This window comes from Excalfactoria chinensis, chromosome 11 (genome assembly GCF_039878825.1).
Source record: "Excalfactoria chinensis isolate bCotChi1 chromosome 11, bCotChi1.hap2, whole genome shotgun sequence".
In the NCBI taxonomy this organism is placed as follows: domain Eukaryota; kingdom Metazoa; phylum Chordata; class Aves; order Galliformes; family Phasianidae; genus Excalfactoria; species Excalfactoria chinensis.
The window spans coordinates 15,501,807-15,527,666 of record NC_092835.1 but is presented as its reverse complement, the minus strand read 5'-3'; the positions used below and the strand labels follow the sequence as shown (position 1 = coordinate 15,527,666).

At 37.7% G+C, this 25,860-nt stretch overlaps 1 protein-coding gene across 1 annotated transcript in view; it reads right to left on the bottom strand.

Moving 5' to 3' along the window:
• The window catches only part of SLC6A2 (solute carrier family 6 member 2), a 66,735-nt gene that overhangs the window by 7,195 nt on the left and 33,680 nt on the right, over window positions 1-25,860 (bottom strand). Inside the window, exons 5-14 of the mRNA XM_072346697.1 lie at window positions 23,391-23,529; window positions 22,623-22,757; window positions 19,017-19,120; window positions 16,841-16,965; window positions 16,060-16,172; window positions 13,382-13,510; window positions 10,733-10,832; window positions 5,645-5,745; window positions 2,694-2,861; window positions 1,257-1,328 (exon numbers count right to left, since the gene is read on the bottom strand). Of these exons, the coding sequence (XP_072202798.1) occupies window positions 1,257-1,328; window positions 2,694-2,861; window positions 5,645-5,745; window positions 10,733-10,832; window positions 13,382-13,510; window positions 16,060-16,172; window positions 16,841-16,965; window positions 19,017-19,120; window positions 22,623-22,757; window positions 23,391-23,529 (1,186 nt within the window). The remainder of the gene's footprint in view (window positions 1-1,256; window positions 1,329-2,693; window positions 2,862-5,644; window positions 5,746-10,732; window positions 10,833-13,381; window positions 13,511-16,059; window positions 16,173-16,840; window positions 16,966-19,016; window positions 19,121-22,622; window positions 22,758-23,390; window positions 23,530-25,860) is intronic.

Genomic DNA, 25,860 nt, shown 5'->3' with positions numbered 1-25,860 from the left:
GTACGGTGAAGGCACCAAGTTAAAGTAACTTGCCCTGGTCTTTGACATACTTTGAGGGATCATTAGGGATTAGCTTCAAAGTATACTTTTCTAATTTAAGCAAAATCTGTTTGCTTCCTTTTTGCTGTTACAGATTTGGAGTCAGAAGTATTGTGTAGCAATCACTGCGTATATAATTATTCATATAGGCACATTTGGCTCTATAAAAATGAGATTATTACAGCTGGAGCATAAAAATCTTTGAATAACTGAGGGCAGGAATGGAGTAATGAGGAATGAGAAGGAATGAAGAGGTGCTGTATTACTGCATGATCTTGGCCACATCACATAAACTGTATTCACAAAACAGGAAACTTTGTTGGTCTATTTTTTGCTTTTTTCTGCCCTCTATGAATCTACATTTGGATTCTTTTTTCTAAAATTAAAATACAGACTTCTGTATTTTTCTCAGTATTCTTTCAGAGCAGGCAAAAGACACGTTCCTTTTTTCAATATCAGTGTACAAACCACTGCTATAATATCTGGGTCATGTTTTGAGGTAGTGTGCATAATTGTAGTTTCTTTCAAGTTTGAAGCCAGAAAGTGGTCCAACATGAATGCTGGTAACAGTAACAAGTTTCAAATTTGCATCCTTTTTATCTTAGCTTTATTCCAATAAGGTCATTTTATTTACTAGAAGGAAAGCAGTACTTGGAAACACGTAGGATATATTTCATGGCTGCTTAATAAGTGTCCAGCAGTGTTTTCAATCATATGTAGACCCATTCCATATAGTTTAGAACATTATTTTGTTGTGGCCATTAGGTCAGTGTTCTGATAACGGATGTTTTGTTGCTTTTTACCCTATTCTGTGATACATACTTGGAGATTAGAGAATCTGATTTCAGATTGCTGTGTAATAACTGGGGGAGAGGATGTGACCTATTCAAATGCATGTTACATTCTGGTAATATAGTCATCTTGTGGTGAGACTTTACTGTGTTCAGATATGACCTAGAATACTGGATTGAATGTCTGTAACATTATCGATTCTGCTTAGCTATTTCCTTATGGAATGGAAAGTGAGTGCCAAAAGTCTCCAAACAGTGATGGTGCGTAGAGAACTGAGCCTCCTGATTCGTATCATGCTGGCAGAAATAAATGACCACAGACCTGTCATCATCTGCCAGAAGGAGGCTGGTGCAAACTTGTAGTTGCTGCTTAAGGCAGGAAGGAGTTGGTATCAGTAGACAAAGCACAGTGAAAGGAGTACAAACCTTAAACTGCCTGACATTTCCTTGGGCCACGAGCTGGTGTTCATTTTCAGGTGTGATGCAGTAAGCTAGTCTCTAAACCAGAGGGGGAGAAGAGAAAAAAGTCAGCCATATGAAGTGGGATTATGTCTGTAAACCCCAACCTATAATGGGAAAGTGTGAACTTTATTTAAAGCCATAACTTAAATGTTTAATATCACTGCATCACGCATCTCTAACTTAGTCACTGAGAGATCAAGCTTCTTGTAAGCCCCCTGATATTAGCATTTAATATAAGAAGACAGTAGAAAGTTTATGCAAATACTGAGTCCAAATATTTAGCAAGTGCATATGGAAAAGAACACCAAGAACAAGCTGGTACTGCAGGCTTTGCGTCCCCTGCACTCTCACATTATGAAGGCTGTGTTTTGTCAAACTTTGTACTGTTAGGAAAATCATTAGAATTAGGATTTCTTTAATTAAGTGCCTTTCTATTATACTGCTGCTTTTAATAAGATGATCACAAATTGTTACTCCTTCAGGTTTTGCTCTATTCAGTTCGTGTAGCATATATGTTATGGTTTAAGTGGGTTTACACAGTGGAGGATCCTGCTGCCTGACTCATTTACTGATTCAAGAGATACAATAAGCAATGCCTTTTTACTATAGGATTTAGAAGTGCTTCTTCATTTCTGGATCTGTTTCAGCACCTTGGTCTGGATGTAAAGTTGTTTTTTTTTCCAAGCATTCTGGTATCAGTGCTGAACACAATAAATAGATCTGCAGAAATTCAATCCCTGGTGAAAGACAGAAGCAATTCTAATAAAGAGAGGATAAGGGCACATATCTGACAGAAGTTAAAATACTAAGTGGCTGATGTTAAAGACAGAATACTGGGCAAATTGGAATCTATTGCTCTGATCTAGTAAAGCATTATTACTGTTCTTGCTGGATGCTTATTACGTGATCAATGGCAATCCTGAATGCAGAGCTACTTTGAAGATGCATCTTGCTTCCTGGTACATGAATTTATGCTTAAAGACTGATGTAGAGTCTATGGCAGGAGAGGTCCGAATTAACTTTGTGCATATAATGGTTTATAACACTACCACAGTGTGGTTTAGGTTGTGTCTGTGTGAAGACTATAACATAGAGCCGAATATGAAGATAATAGTTTGTACATTTTTTGTTAATGAGGAATATTTTTTCTCTCATCAATCAGGTTAATTACATGTATCAAAAATCAGTTCACTTTAAGACTTATGATGCTTTCTGTAAGGAAAATTTCTATCTAGAAACAGGGAAAGGATGCAATAATCCCCCCAACCCATCAGAAGCTGAATCCAAAAGGTCACTCATAACTAATAAGTTTGGGGAGCAAGAGAAACAAACTGTCAACTTAGATCCAGCCATTTCATTTCAGAGTAACATTTCATGACATTTTATTAGCATTTCACTTACTTCTTTAAAGGTCCCACGCACATTCATAAATTTATAGATAATATAGGCAGGCACAAGTATCATTGAAGATAATGCTATTCCCCAGCCAATGCGATTTGCCCAGAGAGGGAAGGTGTAGTCATCATAGGTCAGAGGTTTGAAGTTTATTATGCTGACTATTACAACAAACTAGGGGAGAAAAAATAAAATGAACCATTGCTTTGAGTAATGAAGAAACTTAGTGGAAAACAGATCCGTGGGCTTGATTAGGCAAGTGCCCTGAGGAGTATTTAAACCAAACTTCACTGTTTACCTTCATCCTATTTCATGCCTCTTACTGCTTATTCTGTTGAAGTTCTGATGTGTTTACCGGGATTCAGTAAACAGTTCATTTCAGCTACTCTGGAAACTGACTATTGGATCCTTTCGGGGGAGGATCAGGTTGTTTTCTGCTATGGCCTCACTTAAAATACTGAGGGAAATGAGTGATTTTTTTTTTTGTTGTTGTTTGTTTGTTTGTTTGCCTGTTTTTGGTGTTTGTTTTTGTTGTTTTTATTAGGTTTTTTTGTTGGTTTTCTTTTTTCCCTCCTGCTGCTACCCTATCCAGTACCACAGCTGGGAAGGAATGAGTAAAATACCACTCTATTTCCTTTATTTCATTTTCTTGTTAGATCCAAATGGATTGTGTAATATACAGAGTTCCTATATTTGGTTTATTGGGCCTGCATGTTCTGTTCCATGTCTTGTTTCAAGCTGTAGCATTTTGAATCTGGGATTTCAAAGGCTATGCAAGGAGTGCATGAGTTAAAGAAAACCAACACTATGAAATTCTTAGACAAATGTTCATTTCCTTGTGAGGTTGATGATGTACACAGCAGCAGTTTATATGCAGAAAATGCTTCAAGGAGATGTTTCCACACACCAGTTATCTGGATGACCCCAACTTGCCTTTCTTAGGGAGAACTGTAATAACTGTTAGAAACTGTTGTATTATGTCACCTGTCACAAACAAGGACAAGTTGCGGTAGGCAAATGTGGGGTTATTAAAGGAGTAATTATTCTACAGTCTTACAATTTTCTGGTCTTCTCCTCTTTATTATGAATGATGTAAACTGTTCTTGTAGGTTTTTTGTTTGGTTGGTTTTTGGTTTGTTTTTTTTTTTTTTTTTGGTAAATTTGTGTAACAGTGCTCTAATAATACACAGCTTTTATGCAATTAATAGTCTCCTAAAATATAGCAAGATCATATTCCCATACTGCTCACCATGACGTTTTGATTTACAAATACACGTGGCAGATGATCCTAATACAATACCAATTATGTTCTGAATCTAAACTTTACACAAAGCAAAGAAATAATATATTGACACTTTAGGATATTTTTTCCCCAAATGGGAAGCACAACTGTTTCATTACAGATCAAGCAGCTTAGAAGGTAAGATTAATAAACCTGCTTGACATAATCAATGGGAATAATTGCATGCAATTTATTCTGAGGTCTTATCCCATCATGTGGGAATCTTGGTGCCCTCCAATAAAATAAATTATGAATGGAAGATGTTCTCTAATACATGTATTACAACGCAGAGATTTTCTATCAGTGTTTCTGAGCATGTTGCTCTGACCTCTGTGTCTTAAGAGGTGGTATTATGTAATACATACTTGAGATGAAGGGAGAAGTGAAATCTAGTAGTAAGTAAAAACTGATGTTTTCACCTTCCTGAACTGCTATAGCTAATCATTAGTAGATGGTTTTAAGCTGTTGGTATGATGATTCACTTCTGGACGAGTAAAAGATTTGCAGTACCCAGGTGTCAAGATGGGAGAATGAGTATATACAGTTGTGTCTATGGTGATTCAATGTATGAAGGCAAAGGCTGTATTGTTTGTCCTTATGAAAAAGACCTGCAATCCTGATCGACCTGAGCATCTGGAAACACACTTGCTACCCAATGCATCTCTTTTAGGAAAGGCAGAGGGTTTAAATTTAAAGTTAGATCTGACATATACTGACATCTAATAAAATCAGAACGAGTAAGCTGAAGATCAAATGCACAGTAATAAGCAACAGAGCCAGATTACAGAAAAGCAGACTGGACATAATTTCAGTAACCATAGAACCCCAGGGAGAGTCTGCAAAGCATCTTAGTACTGAAATTAGGAAAGGCTGACAATGGTTGCTTTAATTAAGTGTAAATTCATTTTAATATTTTTCTTAACATTTTTAAATTTGTGCCTTCCAAAAAAGCAGTCTGATTTGATTTGTTATAAAATAGTGGCATTTACTTCATTAAGGTTTTAAATTTCAGTCTCACTAAACATTCTATACAGTTTTGAGGCCTTCTGCATTGAACTTTCTTGGGGATTACCCTGTTATTCCTGCTTCAAAGACATGGCCAGCTACAAGAGGTTGCAGTTTCAAACTGAAATCCATAGTAGCTGAAATGAGGATGGGGAGGGGTGATGAACTTGAACATTCTGTGATACATTCTGTGATATTCTGATGTACCTTGCTATCATTAGGAAACAAAAGTATGCGAAGCTTTAGTAGTAAGGGAAATTCAACATTGCTGACTTCAGCTATATTGCAGATGCTCAGCCTTTTGTCCTAGTAAAATCTCTTATCCCTGGCAAGTTTATTTTTGCAACAGAAAAATTTTGTTTATTGTTGGGAGCACACTGCCTCTAGCTGTGCTTTTAGTGTTCTCTAAGAAAGGCTGTTTAATTTACATCCTGAAGAAGTGAGGGTACAGAAGATGACTACAGTCCCAATTAGCTTCTCCTAAATGAGCAAAGTCTTTCGTACAAGATACAACCTATGCCATTGAGGGGAAGTAGTAATTAAATTGGTACTTGTATTCATCCTGACAATGTCAGGCATAAAAGAACCACCTTGACCTTGATAACTATTGGATATTCTAAGAAAGGCAAACTATCATTTGATCAATAATGAAATAATGATCAATACTTACCAACAAAAAAGCAGGGCTAACAAACTTCCAGCACAATCTCCAGTAGAGGCCTGGCTTGAAGCCCATCATTTGTTGGATATCTTCACTGAATCTGTCTACACCTAGAAGGGATGTGGACATCAGACTGGCATAAATCTAAACTCATGAGATATGCTGGCCTATCCCAAAATAATCATTTTATTTTAGAGAGACTTCCAAATGAGAAAGAAGTACAAGACTAAATTGGTCAATTTTCAATGAATAGATGCATCTTTGGGGGTTGAAACTTCATGATCCTTGAGATCCCTTCCAACCCCAGGTCATTCTGTGATTCTGTGATCTTTGATATTACTATGAGGATAGCTCTGAAAGTAATGCCCCCTAGTTTATTATGTTGATCATAACATTAGGGCAGATATTGGTGGTATGGCAGAAGAGGTTGAACCTTCCCACTAGTATTCTGTTACCTCTTGTTGCTGTATGACAAATGGCAGCTGAGGGGCATTCTGACAGAATGGTGTCTGACATGGATGTGTGAGGGGGAAGTGAAAGTGTGTCGCTCAGTTCCTCTGTGCAGAAAAAAATGGCCCCTGTTGACATTCATCAACATTTGCTGAAGGTTTATGGAGACCAACCAGTGAGTGTGAGCACAGCGAGGTGGTGGGTGGTGCATTTCAGCAGTGGTGACAGCAACATAAAGGATAAGTCATTTTCTGGGTGTCCACGTATAGCTTTCCTACTACAAAACAAAGAGTGCCTTGATCATCTTATCCATGCAAATCGACTACTGTGGTGACTATACTGAAAATTAGAGTTTTGTAGTTGAGAACTTGCTCTATCAAGTAACATTATTGTGCTCTTTGTATCTACTGTAGTTTCCATGGAAAAAAATAGGAGGCATTACTTTCAGAGCAGCCTGCTTTTATCCAAGAATTATTTACCTGTGAGCACTTAGTCTGTTACAAATAGCATCACCATTGGAAAGATAAGCTTAGCAAACTTCTGTCACTTAATTTATGGACTTCATACAGTTTTTGTCATAGTTGTGGACTACTGTAACCTAATTATTCAGCATTATTGTGTGCTGAATATATACATGTGTGTGTATATATATATATTACACAAACTACTTTATGTTGAAGTAGATTGGTATGGTTCATAATGGGATTCACTGCATCCCAAATGTGGAGAAACAGGGTCACCAAAATAACGTTTTCAGAAACTGACATACTGGCCACAGGGGAGAAGAGCTGCCAAGTGCCAGCTTTTCAGTCTTTAGTGCTCCTTGAATCCATATAATCTGAGATTTCTGATGTCTGCTGGTGCACATGTGTACTTCTGACAGTCTGAGTACTAACAGCTGTAACAAAGGTAAAGGGAAGCCCTTTTTGAACAAATATGAGTACAATGTAAACAGCGGTAGTAGAAAATCTCTTGCAGCCAACAAAGAAAGGAAAACCACTTGACCTTGTAGGCTCACTCAGATACGCTGTCTAGACAGGCAATTCACACTGAAATAGTTCATTCTACTCAGGACAAAGTGAAAAACAATAGTTTGCTGCCCCAACTTAATTACTGTTATGAGGTGTCCTCAGGAAGTAAAGACATTTCACTCAGAGCCTGCTAATTTCTTATGAATTTTACAGATTTACCTGAAGCTTTATGAATTACATGTGTAATCTACAAAGGCATTTCCATACTTTGCAGCAATAAGCTGGTAGCATTTTTTACTTACGTCAATTACCATTAATATTACTAGTTTTGGTCTTCCAGGAAACGTTCTAGTCTTCAGTGTACCATTTCCAGCATGAGTGTGTATTGTAAAGCATTTTTTCTGTTAACTGATAATTAGCTAAGATTTACTACACAAAACAAATATGCATTTTATGGCAATGTGAAGTATCTCCTATAGTGACTGTAAAATGTCTATTTCAATGGTAGCATCTTCCTAGCTTTGCTTACTGGTTCTATTGTTGAATTTCCCAGTATGAGGTATCTCATATCTTCCAAAAGTTTAAGCTCATAGTATTTTCCTGCTGTATTTTAGAACGGGGTAACCTTTGCTGGTATCAAAATGTGGGAAAAAAATAAGCATCCTAACATCCTTTCAGAGTTGTCTTTAAGCAGAAAATCTCTGCATGCCTTAAGAATACTGCCTCAGAGGAAAGCCTTTCTAGTGCAGTCTGTCCTGTCAAATTGCTAGTTTGTAATTGGTTGTTGTACTTGATGTTCTCAGGAAGCTTGATTTTAATCCCAAAGTCAGTAGATAAACAGCAAAAATACAGCTTTTTCTGATGAATTCTATTTGCTAGAGATGGGGTATTGTTTGCTGTAATAATAGTTTCCCTTCATGTGGACCAGTTTAGTAGTGTTTCTTAAATAATGAGGACGGCTCAAGAATTCCCTTCACTTGCAGCCAGGGTTATGTATTTGCAAGGTCTGGACACCTGAACACTGTGAACCTCCTCCTCCGCTGCCTCCCAGTGTTGTAGACCGGTGAAGCAAAGTAGTCAGTTTTAAGAAAGGATCTGCAAATGCTCTTTGAACTCAATCTGTTTCTATTTGCAGTGCCTTCTGTGAACTTTAAAGTGACTGAATTTCAACTGCTCCAGATACTAAGAGTTGAAATTTATTGTTGAATAGAAGGTCAAGTACTAGGACTAGATAACCCATGAATAAATTTTTTTTTAGATTCCAGACAGATGTACTCACAGTTCAAACAGTTTTTTCTGCCCAGTGTTTACTGAAAGTGGGGGGATAAGTAGGCCCTATTCTCAGGCTGCTTTTCCAACAGCATGCTTACCAACCTGTGAGGTGGAAAATAGCTCTATCTACATGTGACAGTACCTGTAGGACTTGCTTATTTCCAGCTGTTTTGTGATTCTGTAGGATAACTCAGAAGGATATACCTAAACTATGAGTGACTCCTTAAGCCACAGGAGGAAACTGATGTGAGGTATGAAAATAATCTGGATTTTCCAGTGAAAAACAAGAAAGATACACATACAGTCTAAGACCAGCCCCATGACTAGATACACTAAATCCAAAGAGAATGTAAGTGTTATTTCTGAACTAAAAAACTTTGCAGTTGCCAGGGAATGCGTCTACTGCAACCTTCTGTTAAGCAGTATAGAAAATCTGACCTGCTCTCTATGTATGTAATATTGTACTGCCAATGGAATCAACATGGAAAAAGAATGGATAAGCGAGAGAGTGGGAAATAGATTTGGTTATAAATGTCTATAAATACAAATCCCCCTTAAACAATGGGACAGTGTTCCTTTTTTTTTGTTTCTTGTTGATGATGCAGAGATCAGAATTTAGAGAGAGTGAAAGCTGACACATTGCCAATCCCTTCTACAGTGGCCACATGATAGACCTCTGCAAGTCTTTTTGCTGCACAAGCAAAGGAATGTGAATTGCACAGAAGCCCTTGAGCAGGTCCTTGGCTCTGAGGTGAAATTTTTCAGTGGCCATAGCTGTTATATTTTATTGGCATGCTTCTAGAAAGTGGTGAAATAGTTTCAACAACTGATTGGAGCCTTAGAAGCACTTTTTCTGTGTTGCATTTACCACTTCTGCCTTGTTTAACTCTGTATTCCTATGTTGTTTTCTTTCTTGAGCCTTGGATTATTATTTTTCATTTGGAAGGTAAACCTTAGTAATAATGCATTGAACGTCATATACGTGATTTAAATGAATTAAAAAAAATCAAGTGAACTACACTGAAGTAAGAAAGTAGCAAAAAAAAAAAGGAATGATGAATTAGTTTAGAAGCCATGATGATATCAAGGATGCACAAGAGGAAAAATGGTAATAGTTACAACTAACACATCTCGTACTAAAATGAACTGGCTTCTTCTTCTCCCTTATGCATTCAGGTGTATTTTGCAAGAAATTTCACAGTAAGTGAGCGTAGTAATAACTTGAACTTAACATACGATTTTCCACATTTTTATCTCTGCCAAAATGTCAGTGCTTGCCTTCAGGCTGGCTTAATGTTCTCCTGGGTCAACAAGGCAACTGGAGTCTATCAGGAAAAAGAGGTAGATGAGGCCATGCCAGATTTAATCAGTCAAAATATTTTAAATAGGACCTGGGGCTGCAGTAAGTTCTTTGTTATAAAGCAACAGGTCATATTGCTTCTTAAGCAGCTGCCAGATGCTCTTACTGACAAAGGAATAGATGCTTTATTGAATATGGGGGAGGCAGGAGGGAGAAGAGAAAGGATGATGAAGGGCAGAAGTTGCAGTGTTTATACAAAGCCTGGCTAAGCTTGGTTTAGCCTGGGAATCATATCCAAAGCCTAGCCATTGTAAAACACAATAAATCCTATTTTAAGAGTGGCAGATAATAACTTGCCTTTACTAATCTAGCAATACTTCTATGCGTCTGCTTCCAAGCTAAGTTAACTCTTCTGCATTCAGCTCTTTTTATGAGAATTAAAAACAGTTGCTTGTGTCCTCATGTATTTCAAGGGAGCAGTGTAAGAATTGCCAGTTCCACAGTGATGCTGGGTGACAAAGTCAGTACTTTTACTGAAGAAAAAGCTTTTAAGCTTTAGTTTAGTTGAACAGCTTTAGGCATTAATGCTTCATGCACATGTCAACAGCTTTTAATTGTAAGAGAATGACTAGAAGAATATGCTGGCGTCGTATAGGTGGGATAAATCAGTAACTGAGGGAGGTAAATGGCAGTAAGGATGATCATGCTGAGATCTGAGTCATATTCACTATAAATATTGTCTATGAATAGAAATAAATATGACTTTCAGGTCTAGATCAACCTTACTGGGAATTAGGGCTTCTAGTTCAATAGAGACTTCACTGAGTGAAAAAAGGAAGAAAAATAACAGTTTTTATTTGAAGAAACTCAATCTAGCAGCAAGAAATTTTATCTACAGCTGATAGTTTGGACTGTTGAAATAAGCTGACTTAGGTATGATACAAGATTTTCAGTCTGAGATGGGTTATTGAGCTCATGACAAGTTTGTGATTAATACTGCATTACTGAATGTATTTCTTTTACCCATCCAAAGGAGGAGGGGTTCCTCTGCATCACATTTCCGAAATGTTTACAGTGCTGCTGACAGTAAAATTAATTGCTTACCATAAAACCAGGAAACTCCAATCGCCTCCATTAAGACAGCAAACAATATTGAAGTCCCAGCCGCAAATGTGTCCAGAAGTGTGAGCACATAAATTCCACCCTAGCATGGGGGAGTTAAAAGACATAATAAACCAAAGCTACAAGTGGAGTCACTTCAGTAGTTCAGTAACAAGTTAACAGAAATCTGCACTACTTAAAATCCCTTAATCCAAGCAGTTTAGTATGGAACTGGTACTGCAGACATGGGTGCATATGGGCATATAGCATAGTGAAATCAGACTTGGAACCTTCTTAATGAAGTGCCTTTTCACCTGTGTTCTTGCTGAAAGAGAAGCCTCATACAGCATGATTAAAGTGTGTGCTCAACACTGCATTTTTTTGTGGCATCTGAGTGGAGTTTGGGGGAATGGTTAGCAGTTGGTAGGACAGGGACTGTCTAGGCCCCTAATGAAAATCTTCCAAAACTGTGGACAGGAATGGAGTGCTACAAGAGTTTCCATAAGCTATTATTGCTAAGTTTGTTCCCAAGGGCTGTAGTCCAGTGAATCTACTGTGTTAGATTGGTATCTCTTTTCCAGCACTCCTGTAAAGGGAGTAGTTGCATGCTAAGTCTGTGGGAAAGGCTTTGAGCCCTGTGGTTTCCTTGCAGTGCCGCTGGCAAGCTCCTGTTCAATGGGGAGAGCAGCCTAGCTCATCTTCCTGTACTGCAGAATGTTTTGGTTCTTCCATGGCTTGTGGCTGAGAACTGCAATTGCAGTTACCAAACTCTTATTCCACTGATTTCTTTATTTATTTTAAGCTGCAATTTGATGTTTTTTAATTGATCTACAAACTGGTACAAATTTCTGCAGATCATTTAATGGAAGTTGAGCTAAAGAGGAGTGGAAAAGCATGGCGCGTTTACTTGCTTCAACAGGAAGCTGAATATACTTTGTCAAGTGCAAGCTACTAAAAATTTTCATTTCACAATATATTTTCATTAATCTTTTTTTCTCAGTCAAATTTAACTTGCTGACACCTGTTCAGAATTGAAGGGAACAAAAATTTTCTCTGTTTTTCCCAGTGGTATAAATTCTGTAGTACAAAGATCTCTAAATAGTTTTAATCTGTACAGTCAGTCAGTTTTATTTTTTCATGGTTTTCTAGAGCAGCTGTGCCTAATATATTCTATTCTATTTGCAAGAATAGTAAAAACAGTCCTTAGACCTTGTCTAGGTTTTTAACTCTGGGGGGATATCAGGAAACTGAATGAACTTTGATTGTTGTGTTAGAAAATGTTTATTCAATGGCATTTCAGCTTGACCTCTTGTTTTTGTTCTACACTTGCTCTAAATGAATGCCTTTGCTATCAAAACTTAGCAAAGTGAATAATGGTTTTGTTAGAGACATGTTTTGAAAATACAGCCTCCAATTTTCAGAGGATAAAATCAAACAATGTGATGTTATCATAAAGATTTTTCTCAGTAGCTTGTACGCATTAGAAATAGTCTTCAGTTATGCGCACCATTGCATTTGGACAAGCCTGGGCACTTTAGTGAATCCCATCTGGTGGAGAGATCTTAATTCCAGGCAGGTGTCATAATTTGACAGCTAGAGCCAGACTGTCATTTTGAGCTGCTTTAGACTGCTTGAAGGCAGCGGGATTGCACCTGTTGGCACCTGTCTGTGGTTTCAGTCGCTGAGTTTATACCGAGTTGTTGTTTCTTCTCAGTTGCAATTTAGGATGAAGAAGAATGCAGTCAAGTCTTTGGTAAACAATAGAGGTAGCATGTTAGTAAAAGGACAGATATAATAAGGTTGGAAATGTTGGGATTTTTTTTAGTGTAAAGATGTCTTTGTTTGTTATACATTAATGCCATTTCAAGAGTTCTAACAATAGATCTGGAGACTGTTTCAAGGAAGGGAGAGAGGTTCAGCACATCTGTTTTCATTGTGGCTACCTCACATCTCTCTTGTTTTCTGGTAGTCTTGACATCTTGCTTACAGAACATTTTCTGTTTTGGCAAAAATCAGATGGTTCTCTCACTGAAGGACATCCAACCTTATACATTGTCAAAAGCCTGGTGAAGCAAAGCATTCTAGAGGAAAAAACCTTACAATAACGGTGGTGAAAACCATAGCTTATCCTGATCATCCAGTAAACTACCTGTATGATTTGTATGGTGTTAAGGGTAAGAGATTAGACTGGGAAGTATTAAGAAACACACAAGGCTAAGTAGATCATTGCTCCATACTCCTCTCATGTGAAGTAAATACTTCTTATTTGCTTAAAAAAAACAAACCCAAAGAACAAAACAAAAACAAACAAACAAAGAAAACACCCAATAACCAAATATCTGATGGATTGGTCACTTGAAGTCCTTAGAAATTGCTCAACACAATTCCATTTAAAACCCCACATAATGTGAGGAACACATATGTTTCCTTGAAACAGAAGCTTGTAGGTTAAGTTGACAGCTAACAATCTTATCTAAAAAGAGCAGAGAAGTATCATGTAGGTAAGACTATTTATACTCTGGCCATGAGGTTGTTTAAGAATTAAAATCTGTCTATAACCAGATTACAGTTACCCAAACCCCTCTATTTCCATCTGGTGAGGTTAACTGCATTTTTGAGGTAGCTTGTGATGGAAAGTTCTGTTGTACTTACATTGGTGATGCAAAAAAGAGCAAGAAGGAAAGTGCCAAATGAAACACCAAAGGTGAAGAGCTTTCTATGCTGTTTCAGAATATGAAAATCATCTGCCAGGCCAGTGATGACAGCCTCCATTCCACCCATCTAGGAAGAGAAGGCAGAAGTTCTGGTTAAACAGTACCAACGTGTTCTTTGTACAGATCAAAGACTGTAAATAGCTTGTGTAATGAATTCCCAAGCGCTGTATGGTTTCTGACATGTCAGATGTACGTCAGTGGTGTTCTGAGGTACGATTTATTATCTCTTGGTAGAGAACTGGGCGAGGGAATTGAACATCTAGTGCCACTCTTGTTGGCTTGATTTCCCATATCCTCTGCTGACCATTTGCTTTCTCCACCAGGATAATAAGATAGCAAGATGGTATGTTAGAAAATATATTATCTACTTGAATAATATCTGGGAAGAAGTTTTATTTTAAGAAGTTAAATTACTTAAGAGGTGTTTTTTGTGTAAAGAGAAAGATAACAGTTCACAAGCACCCAGGAAAAAGGCACTGGACACAGGCTGAGTTTAGCCATTGATGAATCAAATCCAGTTAATCCATAGCTATGTTTTCTCCATCCATGCTATGTTTTCTGATGTCAAAAGATCATGGCAAAAGCTGGAGTGCTATGCGTAGTATAGGAGTTAAGATGTACTGACACAATCCGTTGCTTTCCTTAAGATTCTTTTGGCAATAATCTGGTGAAATCAACATCTCTAGTTCAAATAGCAGCACTGTTGTCTCTCAAGCATATGGTTGATTTCAGTCAGCCAAGTTGCTGGGGGCTGTGAAGCTCTTTTTCAAAAATAATTAATGTTCACAAATAATGTTGCAAAATCTAGTGTGGGTTTGTGCTTCCTAATCTCTGGGGGCATCAGTGAGTGTTGTGCAGTTAAGAGGAGGTATTATTTGATGTGCTTAGGAATTGTTACTGTGTTGACGCTTTAATGACAGTGGAAAAGTTGAAGTGGAAAAAGATGGTTTGTATTATTTTGGCCAAGGACCAATTCTTAATGTGTCACTGTTTATTCCATTTGTTAATCCTCCATGTCAGGCTAGATACATACTCCAAAAAGTGTTTGCAAACATTTGTTCCATTTCTTGTCCTTTTCACTGCTGCTTGCTAAAACCTGCATGATCAGATTTCTCTTTGCTTAAACATTTTGACAGTTCCTTTTGTGTACAGATGGCCGAATTTCTGTGCCAATGCAGGTTTATATGCCTGAATGAAAGTGTTTGGATAGAATTCTTCAACATCAGCTTTTGATGTTGATTCTTTGATTTTTAACTTCAAAATTTTTAATTTTCCCTCCAAGGTAGTTGATCAAGGAGGGGGTTGAAAAGACCACAATAAAAGATACTGAGTTTTCTTCAGTAATGGTGATTAAAAATCTCCTGAGCAAATCACTAACAAACACATCCTTGCTCCTTATTTCCTCCTCCAGTTATATATTAGAAAGAAAGAGCAAAATCTGACCACAGTTTATCAGCACATATTGCTTTATTTAATTTCACAAGAAAGAGCTTTATGCGATTGCAGGGAAAGTGTGTTCTGTGATCTAAAGCCTTGTCTTTGTCACTCAAATGTTTCTAGATACAGTCTTAAATTTATCACTGTTGCACAATTAACTATTTTAGATCTAAACATAGATCTATTTCTTCTTCCAGTTCAGCACTGGTCATTCATGTCTTTCCATTGATCTGAATCCATTCTTCCCATCCTTCATGTTTGATTTTAGATGAAAGATGACTAAGCTACACAACCAGATATAATCTGGACTGCAAATTCTGAGTAAGAATGTAGATTTTAGGCCTTTGGGGTCATTTCTGTGAGGCTGGAATTTCTGTGATTGTGAGTATTGTGGTACAGTATAAGCCATCACATTGTAGAAAGGTCAAATGCACTCCTTCAGTGCTGAGCAACAGCTGTGAAGTTGAACTCAACACTTAATTCATCTGCAAAGTGAAGCATATTTTGTTGTTCCTAGTTATTGTTATTTCCTCACTGTGAGAAGAGGTGTTTCAGTATTTCTCAGTCTTCCTTTTATATTAGTTAGAATTTATATGGTAAGATAATAAAATCAAACGACCATGGAAATATTCTGATACAATTATCCTGATTAAATTTACAGGAAATTCTGTATTACTGTTTCTAGGAAAAATAAATAAAACAGGGCAGTATCAGACATTGTTTCTAGTAGATGAGTGCAATTCAGCACATGTGAAAATCTCTTCTAGAAACTCCTCAATGCCATACTGTAGCTTGTATTTTACAAGTAGAGTCCAAAATTTCATTGCAGGTTCATAGTAGTAATTGTTCATAGTAGTGATCTTGGGTAATACCTCAGAATAGTAATAACTGTTGATGAACAGCCCTTCTCAAAGGTCATAAAAAAGAAGTGATGAGGTTTCTGGCTTGTAAGTTACTTTTATCTCTTCCTAAACATTTTCAGTATTGTAAGTCTTTAATTAAATATGCTGCAAGGAGTAACACCATTGGTATGTTGGCTGTGGCTGAAAGCAGATTCAGGGAGGGTACGCAATGTTTATTTGAAAAGCAACAAAACCACTGTTTAAGGTAGATACTGTTCCTGTTAAATTCTGTAACTGTAAAGGAGAATGGTCACGGCTAGAAGGAAAAAATACTCACAGAACTATCAATGCCAAGAGTAAGGAGCATGATGAAGAATACCACAGCCCAAAATGTCGATCCCGAGAGAGTTGAAATTGCCTCTGGATAGAGGATGAAAACTAAACCAGCTCCTGAAATAGAAAGGAAAAAGAGAAGTAATACAAGAATATGTCTCTTAACTTCATAATAGTGTGTATTTTAATGAGATGAGGTATGACTAAGCTGACTCCTACATCAATCCACATCACATTCTGAGTAGCTGTTAAAACAAAAACTAAAATCCATTCCAATCTTTTTGCATTTTTAATAATCTTCTATGGGAGTCACTGTTTTACTGGATATTTTTCGGTCATGTATTAGAAAAATATCCTTGTGGATGCAGACTATGCTGTTTGACAAGAGAATTCTTGGATGCGATAAGTGAGATGTAAGAATTGAAACTATGGGTGACCTGTTACAAGTGAAAGGACTGCAGCTAACCTCACCAGAACTACTTAAAACATTTAGCTATGGCATTAAAGAGCAACATTCTTCCAAGATTCTATGCAGTGGTAGATCTGTTTGCTGAACTTGAGAGGGGAAAGATGGTAGGGAACCTCACTGCATCAGAGCTGAGATGAATCAATACATTTTACAGTTCACATTTCATCGAGGCACCTACACATGGTTTTAGTTCCAAGTAAGTTCACTGAGGTCACTTAGATGAGATGTAATACTTGTTTGAAACAAGTATAAGCATACTTGCAAGGAAATGGTGGACGAAAAGGAGATTAAAAGTAGTGTAAAATTCACTTCTTACCTTCAGTGGCTACATCCTCAATTTTAACTTTGTGCTCATGAGCCATGTAGCCCAGAATGGAGAAAATTGCAAATCCTGAGATGAAGCTTGTGACACAGTTAATGGTGCTAGTCAGCAAAGCATCCCTAATGATGGAGAGAAAAATAGCCCAGTAGAAAAGAAAGCAATATTAAGGTGGGGACTGTTATAAAGATAGCAGTTTCACAAGACTTCCCAATTATGCAATTGTCATGAACATCAAAAGCTTGTATCAGCATACTACACTAGGAAATGACCTACTTCTGTTTCCTAATTTGATTTAACACAGAGTTCTGATCAAAAAGAAAATCAGTAAAGCTATGCTGTGGTATCAAGGAGTAAATTCATCATCCTGGTAGCCATAACTAGCCATAGAAGAGAGAGCCTCACTAGGGAATGCTTAAAATAGTCTGAAGCAATTCATGTGAGCAGATATGCAGGAACATTTTCAGATAACTCCAGTGCAGTTTTAGCAAGCTGTGCTCCCGTTCAGATTAATGATAGTTATCTGCTTTAATGAGGTCCCTTCATCTGTGAAGCCAACTAGGCATTTAAATAACAAACCCACAATACACTTTTAAAATCAATTTCCACAATATTTAACCTTTAAACCAAATTGGCTGTTGTGGCAAAGCTGTCGTTTTTTCAGTCTGCCACCGTATTATGATAGACAAATGTGTTTTCCTTTGTATTAACAGCCCCTATCACCAAACCTAGCTCAAGGACAATCGGGCCATGTGTCTCTAATGTACATGCCTCCCTAACCTACAGAATGGCTGATAATTAGCCTTCTGCTGGACATGACCTTTAGAATAGAGGAAATATCTCAGTGAACATTAGTGATGCCAAACGGTGCTTCAATAAGCAGAAAGTAAATATTTCCTTTCATCAGTTATGCTACCTGGAAACATAGGTGGCAAATACCAAGCTTTGTTCTCCTCTGGATATTACTATGTTTTGACAACACTAAAGAATCTGTCTTACAGTGAAAGCAGGTCTTATCAAGTAACAGTGGTCAAATATAGCAAGCTAAGAACTAAATAATATGATTTCATATATAGTCTTTGGTGTTTTCATAGTTTCAAGTGTATTTCTTCCATTTCAGAGCAAAATTTCTCAGAATATAGAAGATAAAAACTGTTATATAGGAAGCAAATTGCAAGGTTAATGTAAAATCAATTGCAGAAGATAATAAGCGATTTTTGGGCAATTGTTGTGGCTAGCCTTCCAGGTGAAGGGTTCTCAAACCTGCTAGTATCACCTACTGTAAACAATAAGGGGATATAAATTTACTCCAGGTTAAGTATAAAGTTCTCTGAAGTTAGCAAAAATATTCCATACTTTTAGGTTTCAATCCATTTATATTTGTTCAAATCTTTGTTCTCTTGCATCCTTGGTCTAGTAGTTGGCAACCCTGCCTACAGCGGGGTGGTGTAACACAGTGGTGAAACTAGATGATCTTTAAGGTGCTTTTCAACATAGACCATTCTATGATTCTATGATCCTTTTGCTGGCACATATTTGCTATCCATCAGTTCACCATGTATTTATAATAAGCATTCTTTCTGAATTTATATTGCAAGGGAATTCTTCTTTAAAAGATGCTTGTTTTCATTCCAAGGTGGAATGTTAACAAAACTTCTAAATGTTGGAAGTTCTCAGGAGGTGCAGAGCAGCTTTGGTTGGATTTCCATGGCGGTGATTCAGCAAAACACTTAAAAGCTGACTTGATTTAAAGTACATTCCTAAACTGGAGCTAGACATAAAATAACGAAAAAATCACACAACACTAAAACAGTTCTAGAAACTGGAATCCTTCTGCTTTTAGTTCCTGGACCAGTAAGCTTTAATACTCTGTTCGCTGTTGCTCTTAATGGTACGTTTGAAAGGCAAACACAAGCACAGTTTACACAGCTGTCTAAAGTCTTAACCCTAATCCCGTTCTGTTTTGCAGTGCAGCAGATATCTTGGCAAGTTCCTGTTACTAAAATTTCAGTTAGACTGTTTCAAGTTTTGAGTTGGTTGCTATGTCCACACAAGTCTGACCATCATTAATAAATGACTGAAGATAAAAAGGTACCTTAGCATTTATTCCTGTCGCATTTAACAAGTAAAGAGTATTATTCTGAAGCAGTAATGAAAGAATAGGTTGGCTTACCTGTAACAGTTGTTGTCAAACTTATTGTAACTGGCAAATGCAATTAAAACACCAAACCCAGCTCCTAAGGAGTAAAATATCTGAGTAGCTGCATCAATCCATACCTGCATAATGACAGCAACATTGTCAGAATGTCAGTTCAGTGTAAAAGTTACATCAGGCAAATGAGAGGATGGTACAAAGCAACTGGTATAGAATGTAAATGATCAGTTCTCATGCTCGCAGGAATGTTAAGTGCTTAACAGGAAATGGTAAAGGCTAATGCAGTGGACAAGCCTGCGGAGCATGGACTCTGTGGGGAGTCCACTTGGTTCTGTACTTCTGAGCTTTTGATGAGTACTGAACTGATTACATGATTTTTTCTCCTGGCTGGCAGGAATGCATTTCCACCAGTTCTTGTTCCAAGTTAGTTTGGAATGTACAACCAAACACCTAAAATAGTTTATGGGTCAAGAGTTACAGGACATGTTCTTTCCCATAAGACAGCTTTATTCATGGGACTGTAATTATGCTTTAGACGATGCTTTCTTTCTTCAAATGCTGAAGCGTGACTGAAATGCTGTGAGCAGAATCATCCAATTTTTCCACCCCCCTGCTTTCTTTCTCACTTGTTTGGAGGAGTTCCTCCTGTGATAGTCATTAAATGTCAGGTTAGACACAGCTCAGACATTTCCAGAACTGTCCGCTAGGGAAAACTTCTTACAATGCTGTAACATTTTCTGGAATGACTCTCCAGCATGCTGTCATGCTATCTGCTCATGATGTGCAGACAGCTGTCAGGAACAACGCCACAATGCTGGATCAGGAACCTGAAAATAGTCTCCACTGATTAATGGGGGTTTCATTTCTACATTGTTGAACAGAGATATTTATTTAAACAAACATCTTCCAGCTAAATTCATCAAGGGCAACAGAGTCAATGGAGCAAATAATTCTCAGCGTTTCTAAAAATAAGATCTTCATCTTTGGCTAAATCTGCCAAGTACTCCAGACGACGAAAAGCCCTGGATTTTATTTTCATCCCTCTATTACAAGATCAGACCCAATTCATCTATTTAGTTGGGACACTATAATGAATCTAGGATGCTTATGAACTCCATCCAATCCATCTGAATGTTAATGCTAAGCCTTCATATTTGACCCAAGCCAAAGAAAGAGAGCTTTATCCGAGGTTAACGTGATGCATGGGAGCATTTATGCTAGTGATCTGTTTTCTCACTGTAGACTCTTTCAACAACTGCTTGCTGACATCTGAAAACTGCTCATTGAACTCTGGGTTTGGAGATAACTATTGGTAGTTGATAATTACTTTGAAGAACAATCCATGTTTACAGTAAACCAGGGGAAAGGTAGATATGGTTTTCTCAAGCTGCATCTCATATAGGGGTTAAGATCATGGATCTCTTACTAGATAGAAATATAATCCTATAAAATGAATTCCTTGCTCATTCCTCTTATACCCTTAATGTTCTGCCTCCACACAAAGGTGAAGATTCAAATAGGGTTGTACTCTTCAAAGAGCGTTTTTGTGGGTGAGAGTGTAGGAGAAATGTAAAAATTCCTGTATTTTTTTTTCTTTTTTTTTTTCTTTTTTTCTTTTTTTTTTTCCCAGAAAGTGCTGATCATAAATTGTATGCCTGAATTTTACTGTTGACTGTCATTAGTATTCCCAGCTTTCTTTGTGGTTGTTTATACTACAATATATTTTAATGCATGTCCTTTTGTTGTGTATATGGATTTAAGGAATCCATATGCTGTGTGGATAAGAAGCACTGTGTGCACCTCCAGATGCGATACACTCTTCAGAAAACTTGTTAGGGTGTATGAAAGAGTTCCTACTTCTCAGTGTCTGATTTAATTCCATCCGTAACCCTGATTCCTTTAGGAGAATGGAAATGTAATTGCCTTTCTACACAAACGTTTAATATGTCCTTTTGTGCACTGGGGATGATTACTGGGACTTTTATAGCTCTTGGAATTTCAGCAAGGAATGTTGTTAAGCATTGGTCTAACAAAGAGGTCCTCGGGGAATATCTTTTCCTCTTAATAAGAGAGGCCATATGTGGATTCAATATCAGTGAGAGCTGAGATGTCCTAGGGCTTTCTCATTGCTGTGCAGTATATGGCCTTAGAAAATGAGAGGACCTTAACATGGATCCTTTGCAGGATGCTTTAGTGCCTTGTGCTGGAGCACAGGCAGAGACTGCTGCAGGTCATCACTATGACTTTTATTTTTGTTGGGTTCCTCGTTTGGGAGAAAGAAATCATAAATGAGAATTAGGGAAGCACTGACATGGAACTGAAGCAAGTGTCTGTTCTTTGGGGCTGAGCACAAAGTTCAAACATGCAAACCCAGGGCTGCAGCAGGTGTTTCTGTGGGTCAGCAGGGAAGGCTGACATGACAAGCAGTTTGGGAATCTTCTCCTTATCTGCAGTCTCTCATTCTAGAGCAAATGTTTTGGTTTTTTTTAAAGTTATCTGAAAAGCTTAGTCATAGCAAGAAATACGTTCAGGGTCAGCCAAGCAGCAGCTGCAAAAATGTTAAGACAAGATACAGCAGTGACCAGAAGTATCCTTCCAAATGCAGAAGACAGCTGTGAGTCTGGAGGCCTAGATGCAGAGCTGATGCAAACTGAAACAGCTCCATGGACATCCAGAATGTGCAGTGTTTTTTCTCAGCAGTACTTAAAATATGAAAAATCAAGATAGAATGTATAGGAAACATACAGTTAAGCTATGCACTGAATATACAAACATCTCTAAGAGCTTTCCAGTTTTCAAGACAGTTCATTTCCTACTAGTAGCACTACATCCACTGAGATATTCTGAGTTGTTTCTCAGACAGCATTATTTTTAGAATAGGACTGTGGAAAAATCTACTTGTACTCACCAGACCCTTGTTCTCTGTTGGTCTGAAATGCTGACAATTTCATCAGCTAATGACTATACTTGTGCATCTTGCCTTAAATGAATGCAATAATTTGTACTTTCAAGGTACTCCACTTGAGTTGGTTTGGGTGGATTTCATGAGAATGTCACACAGTGTTAACTGATGCGGTGAAATGTACATTACTTTCTATAGAAAGATGAGAACACTGTGCTATTGAATGTGTCCTTCATATGAATGACAATGATTGTGAGTTACTCAGTATAATTATTACAGTGCTTATAGGCCTGTATTTTTGTTTGCCAGATTAATGTTTTGCCAAGTGATTCAAAATTGAATGATCATTCAATTTTCATGTGCAATATATTTGTGTTATTTACAGGGTGCACAGTCAAAGACTGGACTTTTCAAGGGCTGAAACAGCCCTTGTGCAATTTCTTAGTGATCAGAACAGTTTGAATTCAGGTTAAGGTACTCCTGTGATGGAGAATGCTGGAAATTCAGACTACCAGAAATAGTATGTGTATATGTGTATGTATATGTGTGTGTGTATATATATATATATATATGTGTGTGTATATATATATACTAGAATTAGTATATATTCAAAAGCAGAAATGTGACTGTAGTATTTTCATAATTTAGATCTAATAATTTCAGTTTAGTCATTGAGATAACAGGTTTAATAATACAGAATGAGAGCAGAAGAGTACACTTACTGTGGCTTCTTTTAATCTTCTGAAATCTATATGCAGATATGCATTTATTCCATTGTATGCACCAGGCAGGGTTATTCCATGTATTAACAAGACAAATAATACAACATAAGGCAAAGTGGCTGTTATCCATACAACCTGCAGACAACAGAGATCCTAAAGGTTAATAAGTTGTTACAGAAGATTTAAGAATGTCTGAAAAATAAAGCTGGTACTTTCTTGGATTTGTCCATATAGTTCTATGGAGAAGCTCTTTATTGTAGGCCTTGAAGGAAACACTGTAAAGCATAACAAAGGGTCTGCTGTCACTGCCTGATATTGAGCGATACTTTCATAGAAATCTAACCCCAGAATTTCTGGTGAGATGTTTTCTGAGGGATATCAAAGAGAAACTTCAAATTTCTTTTCTTAGGCTTTTATTTTCCTTCTCATGGCATTTTATGTAACAAAGCATGAAAACATCAGCATATTTGGCTAAGAATGGGATGCACATCAGACAGTTTAAAGCATCTGTGTCTTTCATAGTGTTTTCTGGGTGAGACTACCAGTGCAGAATTGAAAATGTAACATCATGCAAGCAGAATTTGTAGATAGAATAATGGCTGAATCTGGATTGTGTGCTTCCACTGCACATATACGGAGGTCTCTCACATGATTTAGTCCCTGAGGGTCCCTCAGATGCAGTGATTTAGTCTTTTGTTCCCAAAATAAGGACACTTCTTAAAGGGGACATAGAACATAGTTGAGATAGAAGGACAATATTATCTCTACCTTTCCTGAAGTCTTCACGCCTTTCCACAGACTAAAGAAAAGAATGATTACCACCACCAAGAGGCAGAGGGAAAGTTGCCAGCGAGGCAAGCCAAGGTCGTGGATTCCACGGCTTTCATGCAGGTGCAGAACTCCTCGCCTGCATACCAGATACACAGAAACAAAGCCAAGTCACTGGGGGAAAAGGGCTTATATCTATCCCATCATGTGGGCAGTGTAAACGGATGCATTGTGCTAGGAGCTGCCCCATAGTCATATGCTGTGCTGCTTCCCACATTTTGGGAGTGTCATTCCTTATCTTCTAGTTTCTTTGCATGCTGAGCAGATGCCCAGAGAGGCTGCAGAATCTCCGTCCTTGGAAATTTTAAAACTTGGCCAGTAAAGACCCTGAACAGACTGATTTACTTTTGAAGTTGTATTAGATATCCCTCAGAGATCTCTTTCAACTTAAATTGTTCTGTGACTCTAGATAAGCAGACAGCTGGCTTCCTGCACCACAGGCAATGAGTTTCTGATTGAATAGGCTACTGTGAAGCTGCAAATGGGTAAAGTGGTTGGATAGGAAAAGCAACAGTTGGTGAATTCAAAATGGACACAGAACACTTTGTTGTTCATCGAGCTAGTGGGACAATAGCAGAAGTAGAGTAATTCTTTTTAGATCAACAAAAAAAAAGTGTAGAAAAGAATATTTCTCCCAAGGACTGGTGATGTCCACCATTAGAACTGTCAAAACACATTGTGTGCACAAGATAAAGGGATGTGGGCGAATAATGCCATGGATCTCCCTTCCTTCCATCTGTTCTGTGCTGCTGAGGGGTTGTGTTGCTTGTTCAGATCTACATAGAAATATTTCACTTACAGCTATGCTTGCAAAGAGGAATGCCATTGTGTTTGGAGGGGGCAACTGCAAAGCTGACTCCTGGTTCTGGATCAGCTCTATGGGATGTTGGCTTAGGGATGCAATTTCTTTGTGTTTTGTTGTCCATTCAGAACAAATAATTGTAATCTTTCTTTCTCTACTGCCTTTATTTGCTATGCACCACTTAAGTAAAATAGATAGTTGATCTCAATTGACACGGTGATAACAGCCTTAGCACTGATAACACAAAGAAGTGAAACTGATGAATCCTCTATCAGTGGAGGACCTTGATATATACAAGATAACTACATTTTGGAGCAACTGAAGTACAGAGTGATTTGCCCTCTGTGACTGCAAACATGTGGACGGTAAAGCCTGAGGATTCCATTCCTGCCCCACTAACTGTGCATATGTTCTCTTACTAGATAGATGGTACTTCATAGTTATCTTCAGCACCTGTCTTAGCAGGCCAGATATGACTCAGAACTCTGAGACAGAGCAAATCAGTGCAAACTTAAATGGGGAAAACTGAATGTGTGTCTATACAGATTTAACTGTAGAAGCATGCTGGGAAGATAAAGGCCCGCTGATACAACGCATTTAGTAATCTACAAGTGTAGTGTATAATTCCATTTTCATACCAAAGATATATAGATCTGATCAGCCAAGGACTTAACAGTTCTGTAGCTTCTCATGTTCATGTTCAGTAGGAAATATTGTATTCTTGGACTGCTGCTATTGTATATCCTCAGTTGAATAAAAGATTCTTTTAGAAAGCATCCTCCTAAAATAAGCAGCTGCTCGATTCCTGTGGCACTATAAGGGTAATTACATATGAGGCATTAAAAGGGCATTGACAGTGTGTCTGTAGCATATATTCAAAGAACCTTTCTGTTCAGAATGTATGAGTTTAACTGTTATTATACAACCTGTATAGCTAAGTCCTCAGCTGTTATCTGGCTAAACAGAAAAATGGTGAGAGGCAGACTTTTTGATATCTCATTTTAAAAAATCATTAAATGTAAACTGGTAGGTGGATCTAATTCAGCTTTTCCCTAGAGAGTGAGTGGAAGCTATTCACAGTTCTGCTGGTAGAGTGTTTTCATGGGGATCCAGAGGTGTGAATGGATTCTGGGCACAGATGCTTGATTCTGTTCTAAACTTACCAGTTCGAGCAGTGTTAAATATAGTTGGGAAAAGCATCACAGATTCAGGTATGAAAATGTGTCCAGAGACTGGAAGAAATTTTGCAGTCTGTGCTGTCGCAGTTATACTATTATAGCATCCAACTACAATAATGGTGAAGTCCTTTGGATTACAATATGTAGATGAACCTTTAGAAATACAGAACCTGAACTTGCACTCTTTGTGTCCTTTTAACCTTTTATTCTTCCTGCCTAAACATTTTTTCTGGAATTTAAAAGAAAACTGCTTCCTTCTGTTTGCTTTCCAAGGAGCAGCTAGCAATGTATTGATGTTAAGGAACACTTGACAGAACTGCTGCTTCAAGTGTGGCATCCCCATGATTTTCAGGAGCATCTTCACACCAGGAGCTCTGCTCCCTTAATTAGGATAAGTGATCGTAAAATAGGAAGAGAAAAAATATCCTGT